The sequence below is a fragment of the Taeniopygia guttata genome, chromosome 11, assembly GCF_048771995.1.
Source record: "Taeniopygia guttata chromosome 11, bTaeGut7.mat, whole genome shotgun sequence".
In the NCBI taxonomy this organism is placed as follows: Eukaryota; Metazoa; Chordata; class Aves; order Passeriformes; family Estrildidae; genus Taeniopygia; species Taeniopygia guttata.
In genome coordinates, this window is record NC_133036.1 from 15,903,740 (window position 1) to 15,923,225 (window position 19,486).

Sequence of the window (19,486 nt, forward strand, 5' to 3'; positions counted from 1 at the left end):
AACATCCATCTGGAAGCTCTTTAGTTCTTCTGTATTCTCACACTTGAAACATTAAATTTTTATCAACAGATGTTGCTGAAATAATAAATTGTTTTAGCGAGAATATGTTAAATAATAACTTTTTTCCTAGTGCTGCACTTAAACACTTATTGCAACAGGAAATTACTTGTTAAAATATACAGAATTGAGGAAAAAATGCATTTTTTATTTCCTCTAGTATCTAATCTACTGCTATTTGAAACTTGAACAGTAAGTATTAGTATTTCAGACAGAAGGTGATAGCTGAGCATTTAGATACATTAACAACTGTGTAAAGCTGTGTAGCACTTTTATATTACAGAAACTTTTTAGTTCTAATAACACTTTTCTGCAGTGTATATTGTGTTAATATTCAGAAATGTCAGTGAGATTTGTACTGTTGGTCCTGTGCATCACTCCACAAAATAGAAAACTTCAGCTGAGTACAGTGACTTAGCACATATAAATCCATTACATCCATGCACGGGGTCATAAAACACAGGAGAATTAAGATAACTCCTCCCTTATCAGGGACTTCTGAAGCTCCTCACTGATAATGCTTTATAAACAATTTCTGTAACTGCCTGTTCTTGTAAAATTTACTTTGCATTGGCCTCTTTACAAGTAGTGGAGAAGTAGAACTGTTATTCCAGGAAATATCTTCCACAGCATCCCCTTTCTTAGAAATGCAAATACATTATCTGCTTTACACAAAAACCTGCATGCACTCAAGGTGTTTATCTACACTGTAAAATTTCTTGTACATATATAATGTGTTCAACAAGCACATGACATCTAGGATGCGGCAGTGACAAAAGGAAGGTAAATCTATTGCCCATGGTAAGGCACATATTTATTTAGTTTTCATTCTTATTTTGAGCATTCCCCACAAATGTATGGCCTACCTTATTGCTCAGAAAAACCAAACCCAAAACCAAAAGAAGCATGGCCGTAAATTGACTTACAGTAGAAATGTTTAAATATTTTGAGAACTTGATCATAGGAAGTAAGACAATTCTGTTGATTCTAAAAAATACTTACAAAACAAAATAAGCACGAAGAGCAGATACTGAAAAATTTCCTGATTTCTAGTGTCAATGGCGTCAAAATTCAGAATGATCAGGATGATTGCTACTTCATTTTCTTGCTGTCTCTGAGCATACTTTCTATGAATTTCATGGCTCTTCCTGCTTGAAATACTAAGTTTTTCAATGAACCAAGGTTGTGCAATGAGAGGGGAAAAAAAAAAAAAGTACTGCTGTGCTTTAAAAGTGTGATGGAAAATAACTAATTATTGTCCTGAAGAAGTGAACTCTCTCCCCGACAATTCCACAGAATTTGTATGGATTATTGGGAAATCAGCATTCCGTGATGGGACCTGGAGTCGGTTTGTTGGTTACAGCTTCATGGGGCATGGTTTCTTCTACAATCACTAAAGACAGCGCAAGTAAAACTTACAATCAAGACTTACTGCAGGGGTAGGTCGTACCCATTAAGTAGAACAAAGTCTGGCATTGCCTTCATCTTCCAGCTACAAAAGGTCTTTTCCCCCTTTAAACGTTTATGGTGCAGTTAAGCAAGAAATACAGTGGAGCTTATAACGCGTTGAACAGAACACGCAGCCCTAATTTAAATTTTAAAGTCAGACATATACAGTACTATACCGGGGGGAGAGCAGTGGTGAGGAATACATTTAAAAAAAACACTACAAATGAATTCTAGGGCAGTACTTGAGTAAAGCAGCCTCCGAAGCGGGACCTCGTGGGGAGGGTCCGCAGCCCCTCAGCCCCTGGGGCGGCGCGGAGCGGGACCGGGACCGTGCCGGGGCCGTGCGGGGCCGTGCCGGGGCCGTGCCGCCCTGTGCCGGGGCCGTGCCGGGGCCGTGCCGGGGCCGTGCCGCCCTGTGCCGGGGCCGTGCCGGGGCCGTGCCGCCCTGTGCCGGGGCCGTGCCGGGGCCGTGCCGGGGCCGTGCCGGGGCCGTGCCGCCCTGTGCCGGGGCCGTGCCGGGGCCGTGCCGGGGCCGTGCCGGGGCCGTGCGGGGCCGTGCCGGGGCTGTGCCGCCCTGTGCCGGGGCTGCTCGGCCGTGCCGGATTTCCGCCGCTCGCCCGCCCCGGCCCGTTCAAACCGGGAGGCAGCCGGGGCGGGGGCCGGGCCTGTGACGGGCGGCTGTGCCCGCCCCGGCGCTCGGTCTCCGCCCGGCAGGGCCGAGCGCCGCGCCCGCCCCTTCCCCTTTCCCTTCCCCTTTTCCCGTCGCTTCCCCTGCCCGTGGCCGCTCGGGGCCCGGGCGGTTCCGCAGCAGCAGCGGCCGCAGGTAGCGGGGCCGGGAGCGGGCGGGGGGAGCCGCGCAGGCCGCGGGAGCCGCGGGAGCCCCGGGCCTGCCCCTGCCCTGCCCCGGGCCTGCCCCTGCCCTGCCCTGCCCCTGCCCTGCCCCGGGCCTGCCCCTGCCCTGCCCCGGGCCCGGCTCTCCGCGGCGGCGGGGCCGGGGGCAGCGGCAGCGCCGTGCGAGGAGCGCTGGCACGGCCGGCGGGGCGGGGATGAGCGTCTTGCCTTTGTTGATGAATTGTCAGGTGTGTGCAAAGCCGCTCTGGCAGGACGTGAGCCCGCGTGTGTTCCCGGGTGCGTGGGGAGGCGGCGAGGCTGACCCGCTGCGGGAGCTTCACACGAAGTTGTGCGGCTGAGGCTGTGTCCCTGTGTGTGTGTCCCTGTGTGTTCCTGTGTGTCCCCGCGTGTCCCCGCAGCCGGCAGGTGCAGCAGCGCGGGGAGCAGCTGTTGCTCCGGGCTGGAGCGGGCGGTGCCCCGGGGAGGGATGGATGGATGGATGCATGGATGGATGGATGGATGCATGGATGGATGGATGCATGGATGGATGCATGGATGGATGGATGCATGGATGGATGGATGCATGGATGGATGGATGGATCCGGCCGGTGACAGCGGCTCCGTGCGCGTCCCCAGCCCAGAGCGCCCGGCCGGGGCTGCCCCAGCTTTGGGCTGGGGATGCTCTCCAATTCTGCGGCGTGGAAAGCATCAACTGCTCTGTTAACGCTGCCTCTAGGTTTTTATAACACAAGTGTTCTCTGGCATCGTTTTTGCATCATTTTGATCCCCTTTTTTGGGTGTTTCCTGAAAGGCAGGATTGAAATGATTTGGCTTCATATTTTAGGCACCCAATTAAAATTGGCTGAAAAAACGATTTTTTCTTTGAAGGGATTAGATTTTTTAAAAAAGGGAGCCTGGTGTGCGTTTTGAGTCAAGGGGTAAAAAACTGAGAGCAGTCAAAATAACGAATCTTTCTGAAAACCTGTTCAAGAGTATGTGAAATAGTGAACATTAGTCTTTATAATTCGAAGATAATGTTTTCTATAATTTGCTGAGTGAGATTTAAAGAAAAACCTTGCATTTTGCTAAGATAGACTTTATGTACAGTGGAGTTCCAGAAGTCAAAGTCTTTGATGTCAGTAAGATGTGGTTTTATTTTCACATATTTCATACAGTATCAAGTGACTGCTTGGGTAGGAAGATGCATTGCTTGTGTGTGTCCATTTAGGAGTCAGGCTGGAGAATAATGAATTAAAGTGACTGACATCATGACAACCATAAGACAGAGAAGGGTTGGAAAAGGCACAGAAGCAGCTGAAGATCAGCCTTCAGAGGAGACAAATGTGAAGCCTGATGGAAAAATTCTGCCTGGTGAGTAATGAAAAACAAAGTGACATTATGGCTTTTTAGTATGTTTTGGTTTTGATCTGTCCTAAGCACAGCTCAGAGCTAGGCATGTGTTAAATGCATTTCCATACTTGAATAGCACCAAAATTAATTGGATGAGACAGAGGGTCTCATGCAGATTGCTGCATGTCAATCTTATCTCTGTTTTAAAATCTTAATTTAAATTGTTTTTTCTATTTATTATTGGTGACACGCTCTCAGCTTGTATGTAGCCATCCAAAGTTCTTCAAAGAACCCCAGTCCAAATCATTGGTAACATAAAAGGATTTGAAGATAACTGATGGAATGTACATAAAAATAGTCAGGTTGCATGTAAAATCTGAATTTAATTGCAAACGTCTGCTTTTAATTTATAGGACACTGGTTAGGTAAATTTTAAAGAGAGTCATTAAGTGTCTTAATTCCAGGATCTGTTTACGTAATGAAAATCTGACATTTTTATATATGGAATGAAAGCTTTAGAGCTGACAAAGTTCCTTGGTTTTTGGGGAATTTTTGGATTAATTTATTTTAAGGGATATTTTGATCTAAATTCTAAATGTTTCTCTGAATTTGGGAATGTGAATGGATTGATGTTTCTGCACAAACACATATATAAAAAGGGCAAGTGGTCATAGATCTGCAGCCCAGCCCTCGGTTCCATGGAATTACAGAGTTGGAACCCTTCAGCAGATGTCACACGCAGTATAAAATAGGCATTTCAAAGACACAATTCCAGATCAATAATCCATATTGAACCTGACATTAACATTGACCATACCCCAGGAATGGAAGTGCACAGTGAGGCTGGAGGTCAGACACATCTTTTCTTTGCCATCATCCCATCCCTGCCCTCGCTCCTGTGTCAGAGGAGCCCATCTGCAGTTCAGAGCATGACCCCACCACCAAAGGCTGCTTTGGCTGCTCTTCAGTCTCTGTGTGGCTATTTAGTGAGGCTACTGAACCTTCACTGTTGTTTTTTACAAAAACTGAGCACCTCCCCACCCGCCAAAGGCGGCTGCTTTTAGACCTTTCTTGTGAATTTCTTGCTTTGTCATCAGTCATGCTGTATTGCTTGAATTTCAAAAGTTCTGGAAGATATTTCAGTTCAGATTTAAAAATTAGTTATGGCATTGAGCTAAACATGTATAGGATCATTGTGTTCTTAAATTTAAAGTATACCGACTAAGGCACACTTTATTTCACTCTGTATGTAATTAAAATACTCTGATTTTCCTACTTGAGAAAATAATAACAAAATATGTGTTAAAACCAGGTGTTCTGTTACCTGCAGAATGTAAACTGTATTGGCATAAGCAATGGATAAATGGCTTTCCAAAACAATATGTCTCACAGTTACAGACTGAAATATTTTGCTTTCAAGATCCTCCAGGTGGAAAGGTGTGGAACATACTCTCCATAACTGTTGGTGGAATTGTTGCCATCTCTCTTGGACTTCTCACTTCTGTTTATGTGGCTACACTGCATGAAAATGACCTGTGGTTTTCCAATATCAAGGTAATGATAATTTTCCTAGTTTCATCAGTGGTTTTGTGGAGTGTTAATATGAGCATTAGTTGAAATTTCTTTTTTTTTAATTTGTCTTGCAACCCGCTCAATACAAGAATATTTCATTTTTAAAAATTCAGTTTAAAAAAAGCTGTGCTTCCCTTCCCACCATACTTCATCAGTTCTATAAATACCTGTCCCCAATTTTTTCTCTAAAAATATTTCTAGAGAGCTCCTTTCTGAGTTGTAGCTATGATTCTTCCAAAAATTGATCTTTATCTACAGTAGAATTTCAACATTTAATTGTATGTTTTTCTATAATCATCTTAATTTTATTGAAAGCAATCTAAAATTAAAATAAAAACCAACAGGTAAAAGAAAAAATATGCAAAATCCTGGAACACAGTTCCTGAATTGTATTTCCACCGTTGTAATATTATTTTGTAATACAGTTTAGGGACAGTCTCTTGGTATTCAAAACTAATTTTATATAATGTCATCCTAAATGTGCAAACCTCAAAACACGTTTTGGCCATTCACTAATGTCAACCCAACTATTCCCAAGATCCAGGACTGACTAGTTTTTTCATAGAATCACTGCAGAGAAAATAATGCAGCTGTACCCACAGTTAAATTTAACCAGAGAAAAGAACAGGTGAGTCATTTCCCTTTCAAATGCCTAAGATCCATTCTCTTAGATCTGTGTATTGTTTTGTTCAAAGATTACATATATTTAACTGGAATACTTGCCTTGCAATATGTCTTTTCTATGCTACACACTTTTTGTGGCCCAGAAATATTTGTATTCCCCTAATACAAATAATTTGCATTTCCTGCAACAGTTGCTGCTGTATTATACATGTATTACTGTGTTGTGCCCACACTTATCTTCCATTGATTATATAGAAAGATTGTACTCAATTTATTGAAGGTGCACCTTGGGTTTGCCTTTTCCTTCCAAAAGCAAGCAGTGAATAAATTCAAGGTGTTGTGTATTTCCAAGTACAAGCAGGCATGGGCTTGTGGCAATCTATGAACATAGTGGATACATCTTTTTTATTCTGTCAGACTGACCCAGAGGAGCACAGAGCTGACTGAAATAAGCAGTTCTGTAGTTGTAATTAAGTTGTCCCCTCAATAGGTGAAACAGTCGTTTTATTTGATAATTACTGTTTTTATTTGAAGTACACTAGAATGCCACTAGATATCAAAACTGAAATAAACCCCTCTCGTTTTTTGTACTCTGGATTATCTATGTAGCTGTTATTTCATCCCATGGAGGTGATGGATAGCTGGTAACACTGCAACAAGAGCAATTTCAGCCAATTTCAAGGAAAGATTCTAAAAGGCAATAAGTTCATTTAGCAGCAGGGTAAAGGAGGAAGAGCTGCAGACACTCTCTGTTCTCACTGTCTCTTCTTCAGAGGGATGTGATCTCCACCAGAGCATGCATGTGCAGACTACACAGTGCACATTTTAAACAAAATACTGCTTTAGGAGTAGCAGGGGAAGAGAAGAGTGCATATGAAGAGTCTGAAATTTCCTGCAAAGCTGAGGCAGGAAGGCTCATCCCTGTATCTGTAAAACAACCCACAGCTGTGTCTGTGCCTGTGTGTAGAAGTGTGGTCTCTGCAGGGGTATGCACATGTTTTCCAGCACTTCTCAACTGGCTAATCTTGTCATTACAGCACATACTGTATATTAAGAAAGATCAGACCCTCAAAAAGCACATAGAAAATAAGCGGACAAGGTGCTTTCTTCTCTAACACTTTATAGTTTAGCCAAAGCATATATTTTTGCAGGTATTAACCAAACTTTGCAAAAGTTTGAAAAGTGTAAGTTCTATTTTAGTTCATACCTGTGCCCAGATTCTGGGAAGGGAGAACTGTAGTCTAATCCTTGCCCCACAATTATTGCATGCCTTGCTTAGTGAAATGCAGAGGTAGTCTCATTTCATTATATTTTCATTGAACATAACCTAGAATAAATGGATACATTCCAAATGCACGTCCAATGTTTTATTAACCCCCATGCCTGTGAAATACAGTAGAACATCACCACTGCTCTGCAACATAGAAAATAAAAAATCTAAATCGGTTCTATTTCCATGTATTTTAAACTCCTGACTTCAGTCACCCTTAATTTGCTGTAAATGGGGCAAATTTGAGGATTTATGTTGCTGAAATCTGATACAAAAATTATATAACAGTGTATTATTCCCCTTAACTTTGTTCCTTTCATCCAATAAGCTACAATTAGTCAGATAAGAATTCATGCCCAGAAGGGTTTGTGTAGCAACTTAATTAATACAGAGATGTAATGGGAGACCTGTTTTGTTTTATTTTCTTTTATATGAAGGTAGTTTTCTATTTGAGGAAGGTCTGCAGTGTTTTTCTGACACTTTTGCACCAGGCAGATGTTTGTATCTGCACCTTTTAGGTGCAAAAGGTGGAATTTTGTTTCTGAAGACCCTACTGATACACAAACACCAGAACTGCGTATTTAAAAAGTAGACAGTTGTAGTCAACCCTAAAAATTTGAAGTAAAAAGAGTTTATTATGCAAAGTCATGATTCCTAACTCCTAAATAATTGGAGTCAGGACTTGCACACACACTTGCAGTGATTGCCTTTCTGTAATTTCAATTGCAATTCATCGAAAGCCAGTTCAGTTTTGGGTGTCTTCCAGCAATGGTTCACCCAAGTAGAAAAACTGTCTGGTCGTTGTTAAACTGTTTTGCTGTATTTTGAATATGGCTTTCAACAGTGCATTGATTTCAGCTGCTGCTCTCTGTGTGAGTCTTGTTCTTGTTTGCTGGTAAATGTGCCTGCTATTATCCATTAGCCATGGTCACAGGAGAAAGATGTACAATTGTTTTCTTACCAGAAAAACTGAAAAAGCACATCTTGAAGAGTGGTTTATGCAATGAAGGAAGTACACAATTGCTCCTTTTATTTTTTTATTTCAAGACTTCCTGAAAGAATGACCAAAAAAAACCAAACCAGAAAAGATTCAGTATATCTAACACCTAGTCAGGAGCTGTGTTTGTGTCCCCTTCCAGCAGGGTTCACAGGTTATAATCACTTAAATTGATCAACTAATTTTGAAGAAAAAAATTTGAGTCCCTTCTCATATACAATAAACCAACAAACATTTCTGTTTGTGATAGTGGAAATCAAAACAGATTTCTTATCCAAAAATCCTTCTCAGTTTTCTGTAAATGTTCTGGCATAACACATCTGAAATGACTTGTCTATTTTAAGTGATTTTCAGTAGCAGTTTAGTGGCTGCCCCTCCAGTATAGCATCTTTTGGGAACAAAATCTGCTATGCAAATAACAGTATGGGGGGCCAGCTCTCCTGTCAGCCATTGCTTGTTCAAATGCAAATTCTGAAGACACTTTGAAAAGGAATAAGCCAAGGCTACGGAGCAAATTAATACTGTAAGAAAAACAGATAAACTTCAGAGCATTCATTTCTTCTTCATCCCTTCTGTGTAAGCATTTAGATACTGTTACTGATTTTTCCTTTGAATAAAATTGCTGCTTGCAGGAAGTCAGGGATGAAAATACAAAATTGTAAGAATTTAGTCTGTGAAGTGCTCATATTTTCCCTTTTTACATTTTGAATGCAAACCCAGAGAAGCTGTGGCTGCCCTTGGATCCCTGGAAATGTCCAGGTTGGACACTGGAGCTTGGAGCAGCCTGGGACAGTGCAGGGGGTGGCACTGGATGGGCTTTCAGGTCCCTTCCAGCCCCAAACAAAATGACTCTATGAAGAAAAGCAGGGAAGCAGGTAATGAGAGCTGCACAAAGTGACAGCTCAGGCATGAAGGGAAGGAGGGCATGCAGGACTTTGGCAGTTTTTTTGCACAGAAGTGCCTGTTGAGGTGTTAGGGGTACTTTTACTGTGGATCACATCTGATCTGGAACATGCCTTCAAACAGATGGGCTTGAGGTTAACCAGCCAGGAAAGCTTTCAAAGGATTAAATACATTTGCTGAAGGCTTGTTCTCAACTGGGAACGCTGACAGCAGCTGTGTGTTGAGAAAATGTTCAAATCTTCCTGGTCTTAAATTGAAAAGTAATAAATAGTTTCAATTACACAAATTTTGTTTTAGCTATCTCAAAAAAAGAAAAGTAATTGGAGCTTTATTTATGCTCATTATTTATAGAAAAACTCAACTCATACTTTGGCTGCTTGCTCAGCATTCTGAAGGACTTGCTTAAGGAGTTTGAGGAATCATAAGCTCTAAAATTTTGCACTGCCCTTGAGAGAAAGTCCTTTGTATTTGGTCGTGAAAGCTTAATATTATTAGGATACAATTGCATAAATTGAAATAATAAGCAGCTCTCTGTGTGTCCCAGAGGAATGTGTTCCTTATTTTTCCCTTGGAACAGTGATAACTTCTTTGTTACAACCTCACAAAGGGACTATACAGACAGATAAGCATGTGCTCTCACAATATTTACCCATAAGTCTGTATGTTTTTATTGACATGGAATGCTAGGAAAAGTATAAATTGCTGTAGAACTGGAAAAGTCTTTTCAGTGACTAAAACAGATGTTATCTTAGCATGAAACAGATGTAAAACACACTAGTGTTTGTCTCATAAAGTATAGCATTTGGTTGAATACAGCTGGTGCCAGGATTACAAATTAATCATGTTTGAATGCATTTTTGCTAATTAGATCCCCCTCTGTGTCTTCTCTTTCCCCCCTAATAAATTCCAAATGTTAGCATTCTCTTTTGTTCTTTTCTTTATGAGCATTTAAGAGTCAGCCACTTTTTGGTATCAGAAAACTTTCCAGCAGTGATGAATTTGAAACTAGAGCTTGTTTAAAATCCAGCACTCTCAATTTGCTAAGTGTGTGGCTTTTGGTATGATGATGATTTATATGTCACAGGGCAGCTGTGAGGGTTTAATTCTGAATTTAGATTGAATCACTTGTGGTTTTATCTATTGGCTTTTCTCAGACCAGAACTAATACTGGTTTGTCAACAATTGACTCCAATAAAACACATGATTTGAGATAAGAACCTCTACTGGGCAACAGAGGAAAGAAAAACATGATTTTTTTTGTCAAGCTTTATGTTAGCTCTGAAATAGAATTGATTCTGCTCCAGCATAGGAGTTGGGACTGTATGAGAAAGTTGGAAGTCTTGGGGTTTTGTGCAAGGTTGCATTAACAAGAGTGGCATTCATACAAGTCTCTGAAAAAGTAATATTCTGTTATTTCAGTAACATTCTTTTGTATAGAAAGATGAATTCATAAGGTTATTTTTATAAATCACACAATTTTTTTAGTGACTTGCACATACCACATACAGGGATTTCACTGGATTTTCAAACCTTGGTATGAACTTTTTCTAAGTGGATAGAGACCTTTTCTAACTTACTGCTTAGGAGATACATTTGCTGGGATGTTATTATACAAATTACCAAAAAGATCACTAATAATAGAATAATTCTGTATAAGACAATTGTTAGTTCTCATCAGATTGGTTGTCTCTGTTTTAATGTGGTTGCCCAAAGCTGTGGATTTGTTAAATTTCATTAGATCTTCACAACTAATGGGGTAACAAAAGGAAGTGCATTCCAAAGCAAAGAGCTTTCAGATCTTACTAGACCCCATCTGCTGCACTATCAGCCAAGAAAAAGGCATAGCTTGAAATGTAACTGGTTTGAAGTGTATCTAGTTTAAATAATTTGAACATTTTAAATTAGAAATTAGTTCACCGCATCCTAAAGCCAACTAGAGATCCCTTTCCCTTTCACCTGTAATTTAAGAATGAGAGCGATGCCAGCTGGCTTCCTGCAAAAAGCAGTGTTGAAAAAGTGGGCAGCAGCATGCCCTGCCAGCTGAAATATCCCTGGCACCATGGTGCAGCCCCCACACTGAATTAATTGAGCCTTGAGCTGGCAAAGCCGTGGAACACAAAGGGATAACTACATCTGGGAGAAAAGGTTAAATGCACAAAGCAGGGATGTGCAGCTTTGCAGCCCAGCTGTGGGCCACTGTGCTAATCTAAACTTGTCAAATTGCACAAAAGTAGTGAAAGGCCCAAAATATTCCCAGGCAGCATATCAGAATCACAAAAATCTTGTACATTTCCCCAGTTAAAAGAGTCATCTACACCCCAGCCGTTTGCCTCTCGCCCTAAGTTGTCCATGTGTGTTTACCTTTATTTGAAGTAAATTGCTTAGAATGTGAAACCCAAGGACTGGAGGCTCTCTGGAGGTCACTTTCCCTGGTGCAGCAGGAATTGGAGTTGAAGGCAGCTTTGGATGATGGTGAAAAGGAAATGGAAAGTGAATTTACTGTTGAACTTCACTTGCAGGAGGTCGAAAGAGAAATTTCATTCAGAACTGAGTGTGGACTTTATTATTCGTACTACAAACAGATGATTCAGGCTGCTTCCATACAGCAAGGTATTGTAAATTGTAAAGTAAGTTTTGCAGCTGTCTATTTGTAGGTTTGGTTGGGGTTTTTTTTTCCAAGTATAATTGAGAACAGGGCATACCATAACTATGAAAGATAGTGTAACAATTGTACTGGAGACAGATTTATTCTCTTCCTGCGCCAGGGAGCCACTAAGTTATGGACATAATAAATTTCACTGTGGTGCATTGATTTCTGTGCCACACCTTCACATGCTGATGAAGGCAGTCACTTTGAGGGAGAACTTCCATATCTGTTCAGGTTTCAGCTTGCTGGTTTATTCAGTTTATTACTTTCATTTTTATTCTTCTCTTGTTTAATTTGAGACATGAGCTATTTCTGGGAAGGGGCAATGTTTTTTGCTGTATTCCTGGACAGTTGACACAAGGAGCAGCTTCCAAGGAAGTCATATACAGTGATGGGGCTTTCTCTGACAGTCTCAAGTTTTCTAGATATTCAACTGTTTCCCCTTAGCAATATTGCTTATACTACACATTTTTCAATAATAACTTCACCTGTGATTAAAGTAGTGCCAAGAACAGTTCTCAGGATCCAGAAGGTACCACAGATTCTATGCTGGGGATGGAAGTATAAAAATAAATGTTTTATACACTACTAAATATATAGTACTTGAATTATCACTGTGAGTCACATTTGAAGCAGGGAAGCTGAAGACCTCAGAAGGTCATGTTGATTCAGAGGTAAAATGTTCTGAATCATTGACTCAGAGTTTGCAGTGTCTGATGAGAAATCCTAAAATACCTTTGAAAAAGTTATTCACTGTTCAAATGAAGATGGAGGGGGAAAATGACAATCTCCTATTTCAATTTCTTTTTATCATTAAGGTTTACATGGTTTAGTATATGACAATAAAACTGAATCTGTGAGGACAATTAACATACTTGAAAGAATGAATGTTTACCAGGAGGTGTTTCTCAGCATTCTGTATAGGATTCTTCCAATTCAGGTAGGCATTTATTTATGGCTTTAGATTGTAAGTGCATTATGAAGATTGCGCAGTGCATCTTAGCTCCCCTTTGTAGATATATTCTAATTAGAAATATTCCTGATACCTTTTTAATTTGTAAAAGCAAAACCTAATTCATACTAAGTATAATTCCCCCCTGTGAGTGTTTTAATGTCAACATCAGTATTCTTGTGTTTTACAGCAATACCTAGAGCCTGTTTATTTTTATATCTACACTTTGTTTGGACTTCAGGCAGTTTATGTCATTGCTCTGTATGTAACAAGCTGGCTTCTTAGTGGAACATGGCTTTCAGGGTTGTTGGCAGCTTGCTGGTATATTACAAACAGGTAAGTCAGATGAAACATTTAATCTTTCTAAAATTTTACCTAGTTTCAAAGGTAAGGCATTAAAGCTTTAACTGCATGATTAATTGGACAAAACATGAAACTATAAGGCCTCTTTCCAATTAGACAGAAGATGGAAAGCACGTTTAAATAACAAAAAATAATTAGAAAATAATCAGAAAAGAGCTGACATATCAGACTGGGTTTTTAAAGGTTCTGGAAGTTTGAGTAGAAAATTTTGTCCTAAAAGTAGTCTCTGAAAGTGACATCTTTCAGATGTGTCTGGAGTTCCAGGTGATGTACCCTGTCTTATCCAGCCTAGGATCTCTCAGGTGTTAAAACACCTGCATGAAAGCCCTTCAGGTGTCTCCTCACTGCCCCACACCTGCCTCCAGGGGTTCCTTCCACAACCTCAGCTCATCTGAAGTTCAGCTTCTCTCTCCCCTTATTCCTGTAGCCACTTCCTGCACTAAGCCTCAGATAAAAAACATGATAATTGAACTGTCCTAGTGCTTTACCACTTGAATATTATCAGTTTGGAGATAAAAACCTAAGAACTGGCTTTATGCCAGAATTAAGCTGCTGGCATGAAGCTAAGACTGGTGACATTGGCTGTTACCTGGAAATTGCTCAAGAAAATAAAAATACAGTCTTGGTTCTACCAGAAATGTTTGATATGTTAATGAGCAGCTCTGAAGGAATTTTTCTGCAAGCACATACACTACAGAATAATTACCAGTGTATGGAGGCAAGATGTTTCTTTCTCCAAATATAAAAGTAATTAAAAGCCACATGCAATGTACAGTATTTCACACATTTCTTTCATGAGGTCATCTCTTCCATTTACAGAATATCTGGAGCAAATTTGTCCATCTTTCTGATAATTGGTGAAAAGTGAGAGCTTGTTTCCTTTATGCAATATAATAAGTGCATAGAATGGATTTGGATGAAGCCTTTCTGTCCAGAGTAATTGAATCTGAGACTACTGAATAATTCCATTTAGACACGTTCTTTCTCCAGCTAAGCATGTCTCAGATATGTTGCCTATTTGCCTTTTTAGCAAATATTTCCTCTACACCAGGAAAAAGAGAATCCTTTGTTTATAGCTTTTAAGTCAGGTTTTGCAAATGACCATCCTTTGGGGAAATCTTCCATCACATATTTCATATGTTCAAAAGCTTCAAAAAATGACCAAAAGCTCATAATCAATTAAACTGTCTTCATACTCAAGTCATTGGGATCACAGTAAAAATTATGTCCTGTTTTATTCTTATATGTGTATTTGCAAAGCAAAAAATGAAGTAATGTGACTTGTCCTGTGGAAATCCACAAGCTGTATTTTGTGAGTGCTTTTAGTTTGGGGTGTATTTGTCATTTCTAAATTACCCAAGATGTGCTTCATAAGTAAGATGTAATCCATAGTGTATGTTTTTTACAGTTAGTGAAACTCAAGTACATCATTTGAGATGCAGAAACAATGGATAACTTGCAGAACCTTCATAGTGATTTATTTTCAGAACCAGGTGTGTTGAAAGAATTGGAGTGTAGAGCCTCCATTTTTATAAATAAGGAGTTAAAATAGCACAAAGATGTTTGTCATTGCAAGCTGTCTGTCACCAAGTGTTTGCTTGATTTTAAATTTGAGAAACTCTCTGTTTTGTACAGAGTAGATACTACAAGGGTAGAATTCACCATTCCTTTAAGGGAGAACTGGGCACTGCCATTCTTTGCTGTTCAGATAGCAGCCATCACATACCTACTCAGAAATCATCTACAGCCTGCTCAACAAGTGAGTATTTCTGACAAGTATGACACAATAAACTCGGTAACAGAGAACTGTCCTGATCTGCAAGAATAAAGCAAATGGGTGATACAGTTTCTTTTACCCACAGTTGAGTTACCACTCCTCATTTTGATCAAGTAACCACTATTTATACCACAGTAAAACAAGTATTGCATTTTAATCTGGGGGATGGAACTATCTGAGATCTCACTGTTTTCTTGCAGATGGTATTGCAGTAATAAAACACAGGAATAAGTCAAGAATTTGTAACTGTAATAAAATGTTTGTTATCCTCCAAGCTGTTATTGCAGTTAGAAGATTCAGTGTTTTAAAAGTGGTTTAAAATAAAACCAGATTAAGGTGGGCTTTGGTTTGGTTTCTTCGGGGTTTTTTTTTTTTGCTTGATTTTTTGTGTTTTAACAAAGAAATTATAAAACTTTGTTCCCTCCTTCCAGAGGCTCGCACTCATGGCTGTATTCATAGCAACGTTTCTCTTCAGCCTGACTTGGCAGTTTAACCAGTTTATGATGCTGATACAAGCATTGGCATTGTTCATACTGGACTGCTTGGACATGCTTCCCACAGCAAAGGTAACTTTCTCTTTGAAAGAACCTACTTTTGTTTCTTTGTCTTCATAAAGCCAACAGTTTTGAAGTTGTTTTCCTAAGCAGTGGCCTGAATGCCCAGAAGAATACAGATAATGCTGTGTGCCTTGTGCTTTGAAGTAATCTCAGTGTATAAACCCTGCAAGTGTAAATGTGCTTGATGGAAACAACACCATTTCTGGTTTCTGTTCACTTGAATGTAGTTCATGTCTATTTAATTTTTGTCTACTTTTGTTTAGACACTATTTGACTCTTCCAAAAACCATCCTAACAGTTGATCTGATACCACTTTAGCATGGCCAGCTTTAGCATGGCCTCTCAAAGCTGCCAGAAGAAGAAAGTACCACAGGAAATCTTTGTGTAAGCTGAAGTCAAAGCAGTGTATGAGTTTTGCCTCGAGCATTGTGCATCCTTGTTTGCCAGTCAGGGCCAAGCTCTGTGCACAGGAGGAGGATGCCAAACATCAGGTTGTTGGGGAGAAGCAGTTGTCTTGCCTGCATTGACATTCACCACAGAATAACAGCATTGCCCCTGCTGTGTTGCTGAGCTGGATAAGCCAGAAAATAAAACAAGTCTTACTAAGAAGGTCAGGGATCATTGACAGTCAATCTTACAAAATAGAAATGTACTGTAGAAGATGAAAACACTGTCTTTGACATAAATATTGCTGTGAAATTCTGCCAGGATCATTTTAGGCATGGTGAAAGCTTGCACTGGTTGAAAAAGGTTCTAACTTTAGGAAAGGGTACAGGAGGATGAAGAGTAATTCATGTAAATCCATTTTAAATTTGAAGCAGACTTGAACTGTACTGATTGAACTTAACTGAAAATTAGTATGGTGCCTGCATATCAAGATAAATGTGACTTACTTAAGTTTCTGAACTCTTCAATATATCAGCAGCTGCAAGCTGAAGTCAACATTTAATGTGACTGGTCAGCTGCCTTAAAAGTCAGCAAATTACCAGCGTCATCCTGAGTTACCCCAAAACAGACTCACCGCACTGTGTCTGTACTCATCTTCAAAAAAGCACTACTAAGAATTCTTGGGAGTTTTTGGGCTCTTAGATACTGATTTACACCACTGCTGTAACACTAGACTGAACTTGGGATCTTTCTGTGAGGTAAAATACATATTTTGGTACCTCTGTGTCAGAAAATCAGCTGGGGTTTAGGGTTTACATTGGGCTGAACATTGATCAGAGTTTAGCATAACCCAAAAGGGGTTATATTGAACTATTTCTGAAAAATTTGAGAAGGCAGGTGATGTTTGTGTGGTGAACTGCACTGAACCATAACTCTTTAGTCATAAAGACATCACAGAGGCTACAGAAACACTTCTTGGACTAAAGAAAATAAAAGCATCTTCCAAATATTAAGTAACTAATATTTTCCTCACACTGCAGTTACAATCAGCTATAATCAGCAGTTAATATGCTTGATTATAGGATCAGGCTTCCTTAAGTATAAAATGGGCATAAAATATTAACCTAAGTAGTTCAGGACATAAATATAAAAAGGATACAGTAATGGCTTTAAGTGTAATGATTTACTGCAAGATGATACATTATTTGCAAAAATAATTGATGTTGAAATAAATTCTAAAGCATATTCAGAGAAAAGCACCTATGACTGTATAGTTTTATAGACATAAAAATCTCATTATTGTTACAGGTTACATGGCTCTATCTCATTCAGATTTCTGGGTTACTGCTGGTCTGTGTCCTGCAGTTCTTCAATTCTATGATTCTTGGATCATTACTTATAAGTTTTAATGTTTCTGTCTTAATAGCAAGAAAAATCCAGGTAGGTACCAAAATACTTCTGTAGTACTAAATAAAGAGCATTTTTATATGTGTGTGTGTGTGTGTGTTTGAATGAGTAATTTAGATGCATTATAATTTTCATTTAGTAATAATAATTAGAGGAATTACTATAGCATACAGCAACCCAAACATTGCCTGATCAAATAATGATTTCCATTACATTAACTGCAGCTTAACCAAGCACATCAGACATCATAATTCCATGATTGCTATTAACATTAATCATTGTGCAAGCTGCAGTTTGGATCCTGAAAAAAAATTGCATAAATGGACTTTACACCTGTTTCAGCAGGACTTGTCTTGCATTTATGGATCTGCCTCCAACAAAATAATCTGTAACAACTAGGACAGCTAGGCTCATGTCGAGTTCAGCTTCCTGAAATCCATTGTTTCTTTCAAAGATTAGGGTTTTTTTACTGTAGTTACAGTTCTTTTTTTTCTGATTCTGGCATTGTGGTCTCTGACCACAAGAAAGGAGTTTACAGAGCCATTCCTATTGTCTGCACCTATTCCCAGTTATCTGTGAACAGCTTATCTGGATCTTGTAACTGGAAAATTGCTCAAAACCCTGATGGAGCTCAACTGATGGAGCCAGAAGATCCTTTCTCATGTTTAGTGGAAGGTGTAATGAGTAGGTATTTCAAAAGGCACACAAGATTGTGGAAATTAGGGAATAAGTTCTGTAAATATGCTAGGGCTGCTGCCAAGGAAAGGCTTTTTGGTTGCTTCCAAAACTCTGCCAGATCAAAGCTTTTATGACATTGTCTCTTCAGTTTTGTGCAAGAAGTATATCTTTATTCTGGCTACTTGGTTCTGTGTCCATTTTTGCTTAAATGACCCTAATGCAAATTTGGTGCTGCTCAAGACTAGCAGATCACAGTTGTTTAAAATACCCTGCATGCTTTTGTTCCAAATACATTAAAAAAAAAAAAAAAAAGGACTGAAATACTAATATTTTCTTCTTTGTAGAAAAACCTAAAAAAGGGTGGCTTGCTTAATAGGTTTGGGAAGCTTATCCTCCATGTTCTACTAGTCCTGTGCTTGACTCTTCTAATAAATAAATTCATTAAGGTAGGCAAATAATTTTTGATATCAAAAATTACACATTGTATTATGTTAAAAGCTATTTGTTAACCATCTACAGGAATATCATTAAACAAAAACCGCAGTAAGATTTTTCTGCATGTCAGAAACTGCATTTTAGAAATTAAAGATCGTTTTGCTAATCCTTGGTATACAGATTGGAAAACTTCATAAATTAACACCAAATAATTGGTGTTAACTTGAAGGTCACCTGTAATTTTATATCAATTGTAGATCTCTACTGTTGAGCATTTGCTAAGTTTTTCACTGAATTTTCTTTTCAATTAATGTAGTTAAAACTGAATGCTTCTTTGGATGCAAAGCACCCATCTTAGTAAGCCTCTGTTGCTTTACAGTTTCATTTAAATGAAAAAAGCTGTTTATTGTGCAACATTTTTGATATTTTAAATATAATTTCCTTTCTCTTCCCCCCTTGTAGAAAATTCTTAATCTTGAGTCAGATGAGCATATATTCAAATTCCTGAAAGCAAAATTTGGATTTGGAGCAACAAGGTATGATTTAGCTGCAGGTTTGCTTTTTGGTGTGACTTCTTTAATTGAAGCTTTCAGGTTGTTCCCATTTCAAATGTGTGCAATAAATCACAGTTTTACCTCATGTTTGTGTTATACTTGCCCTAAAAATAATCTGCACAACTGTGGCTTTATAATTTCTTGAGAAGAAAGGAAACTTTGATCCTTTTTGACATCAAGTTGTGAAATACATGATGGACAAAGGTGTTTTGTTGTTTTTTTTTTTAGAGATTTTGATGCTAACCTGTATCTTTGTGAAGAAGCCTTTGGTTTGCTGCCTTTAAATACTTTCTCAAGACTCTCCAGTACATTACTTTTTTATGTCTATGGATTTGTTCTCTTCCTTCTGACAGTAGCAGCTGTAATTGTTGCCTTTCGGAACCTCAGGTAAATACAGTTTTAAGAAAATTCACATTTTTATCAATTTTCTTCAGCTGGCTGAGGAACTGACAGGTGAACACAGCAGCAAATACAGCATTGCTTTGCACAGCTACTGAGGAGTGGGGTGTATGAGAGCGAAATCAGGCAGAATAAATAACTTCCAATTGAAGCTAAAAATGTAACCAAAGGAACATCCTTCTCTAGATTCAGTCAAGCTCTTTGCTGCTGAAGTTTTGCAGTATGTATAATGTTGGTTGGGTTTTTTGGGAGGAGGAGAAGAAGAAGGGGAAGGGTG

At 39.2% G+C, this 19,486-nt stretch overlaps 1 protein-coding gene across 4 annotated transcripts in view; it reads left to right on the forward strand.

The window, feature by feature from the left end:
- The first annotated feature begins 2,153 nt into the window (after positions 1–2,153).
- The window catches only part of DPY19L3 (dpy-19 like C-mannosyltransferase 3), a 34,954-nt gene continuing 17,621 nt past the window's right edge, over positions 2,154–19,486 (forward strand). Inside the window, exons 1-12 of one of the 4 annotated variants that reach the window (XR_003962421.4) lie at positions 2,154–2,329; positions 3,566–3,708; positions 5,108–5,241; positions 11,573–11,663; positions 12,519–12,640; positions 12,843–12,988; positions 14,651–14,774; positions 15,224–15,358; positions 17,045–17,176; positions 18,166–18,267; positions 18,719–18,792; positions 19,039–19,197. Coding sequence is in view for 3 of the 4 variants with exons in the window: in XM_030282707.4 (XP_030138567.4) it covers positions 3,606–3,708; positions 5,108–5,241; positions 11,573–11,663; positions 12,519–12,640; positions 12,843–12,988; positions 14,651–14,774; positions 15,224–15,358; positions 17,045–17,176; positions 18,166–18,267; positions 18,719–18,792; positions 19,039–19,197 (1,322 nt within the window). In the remaining variant the exon portion in view is untranslated. Of the gene's footprint in view, positions 2,330–2,409; positions 2,586–3,565; positions 3,709–5,107; positions 5,242–11,572; positions 11,681–12,518; positions 12,641–12,842; positions 12,989–14,650; positions 14,775–15,223; positions 15,359–17,044; positions 17,177–18,165; positions 18,268–18,718; positions 18,793–19,038; positions 19,198–19,486 lie in introns of those variants that run through there. The other 3 variants (XM_030282707.4, XM_030282708.4, XM_030282710.4) reach the window with 3 other exon arrangements.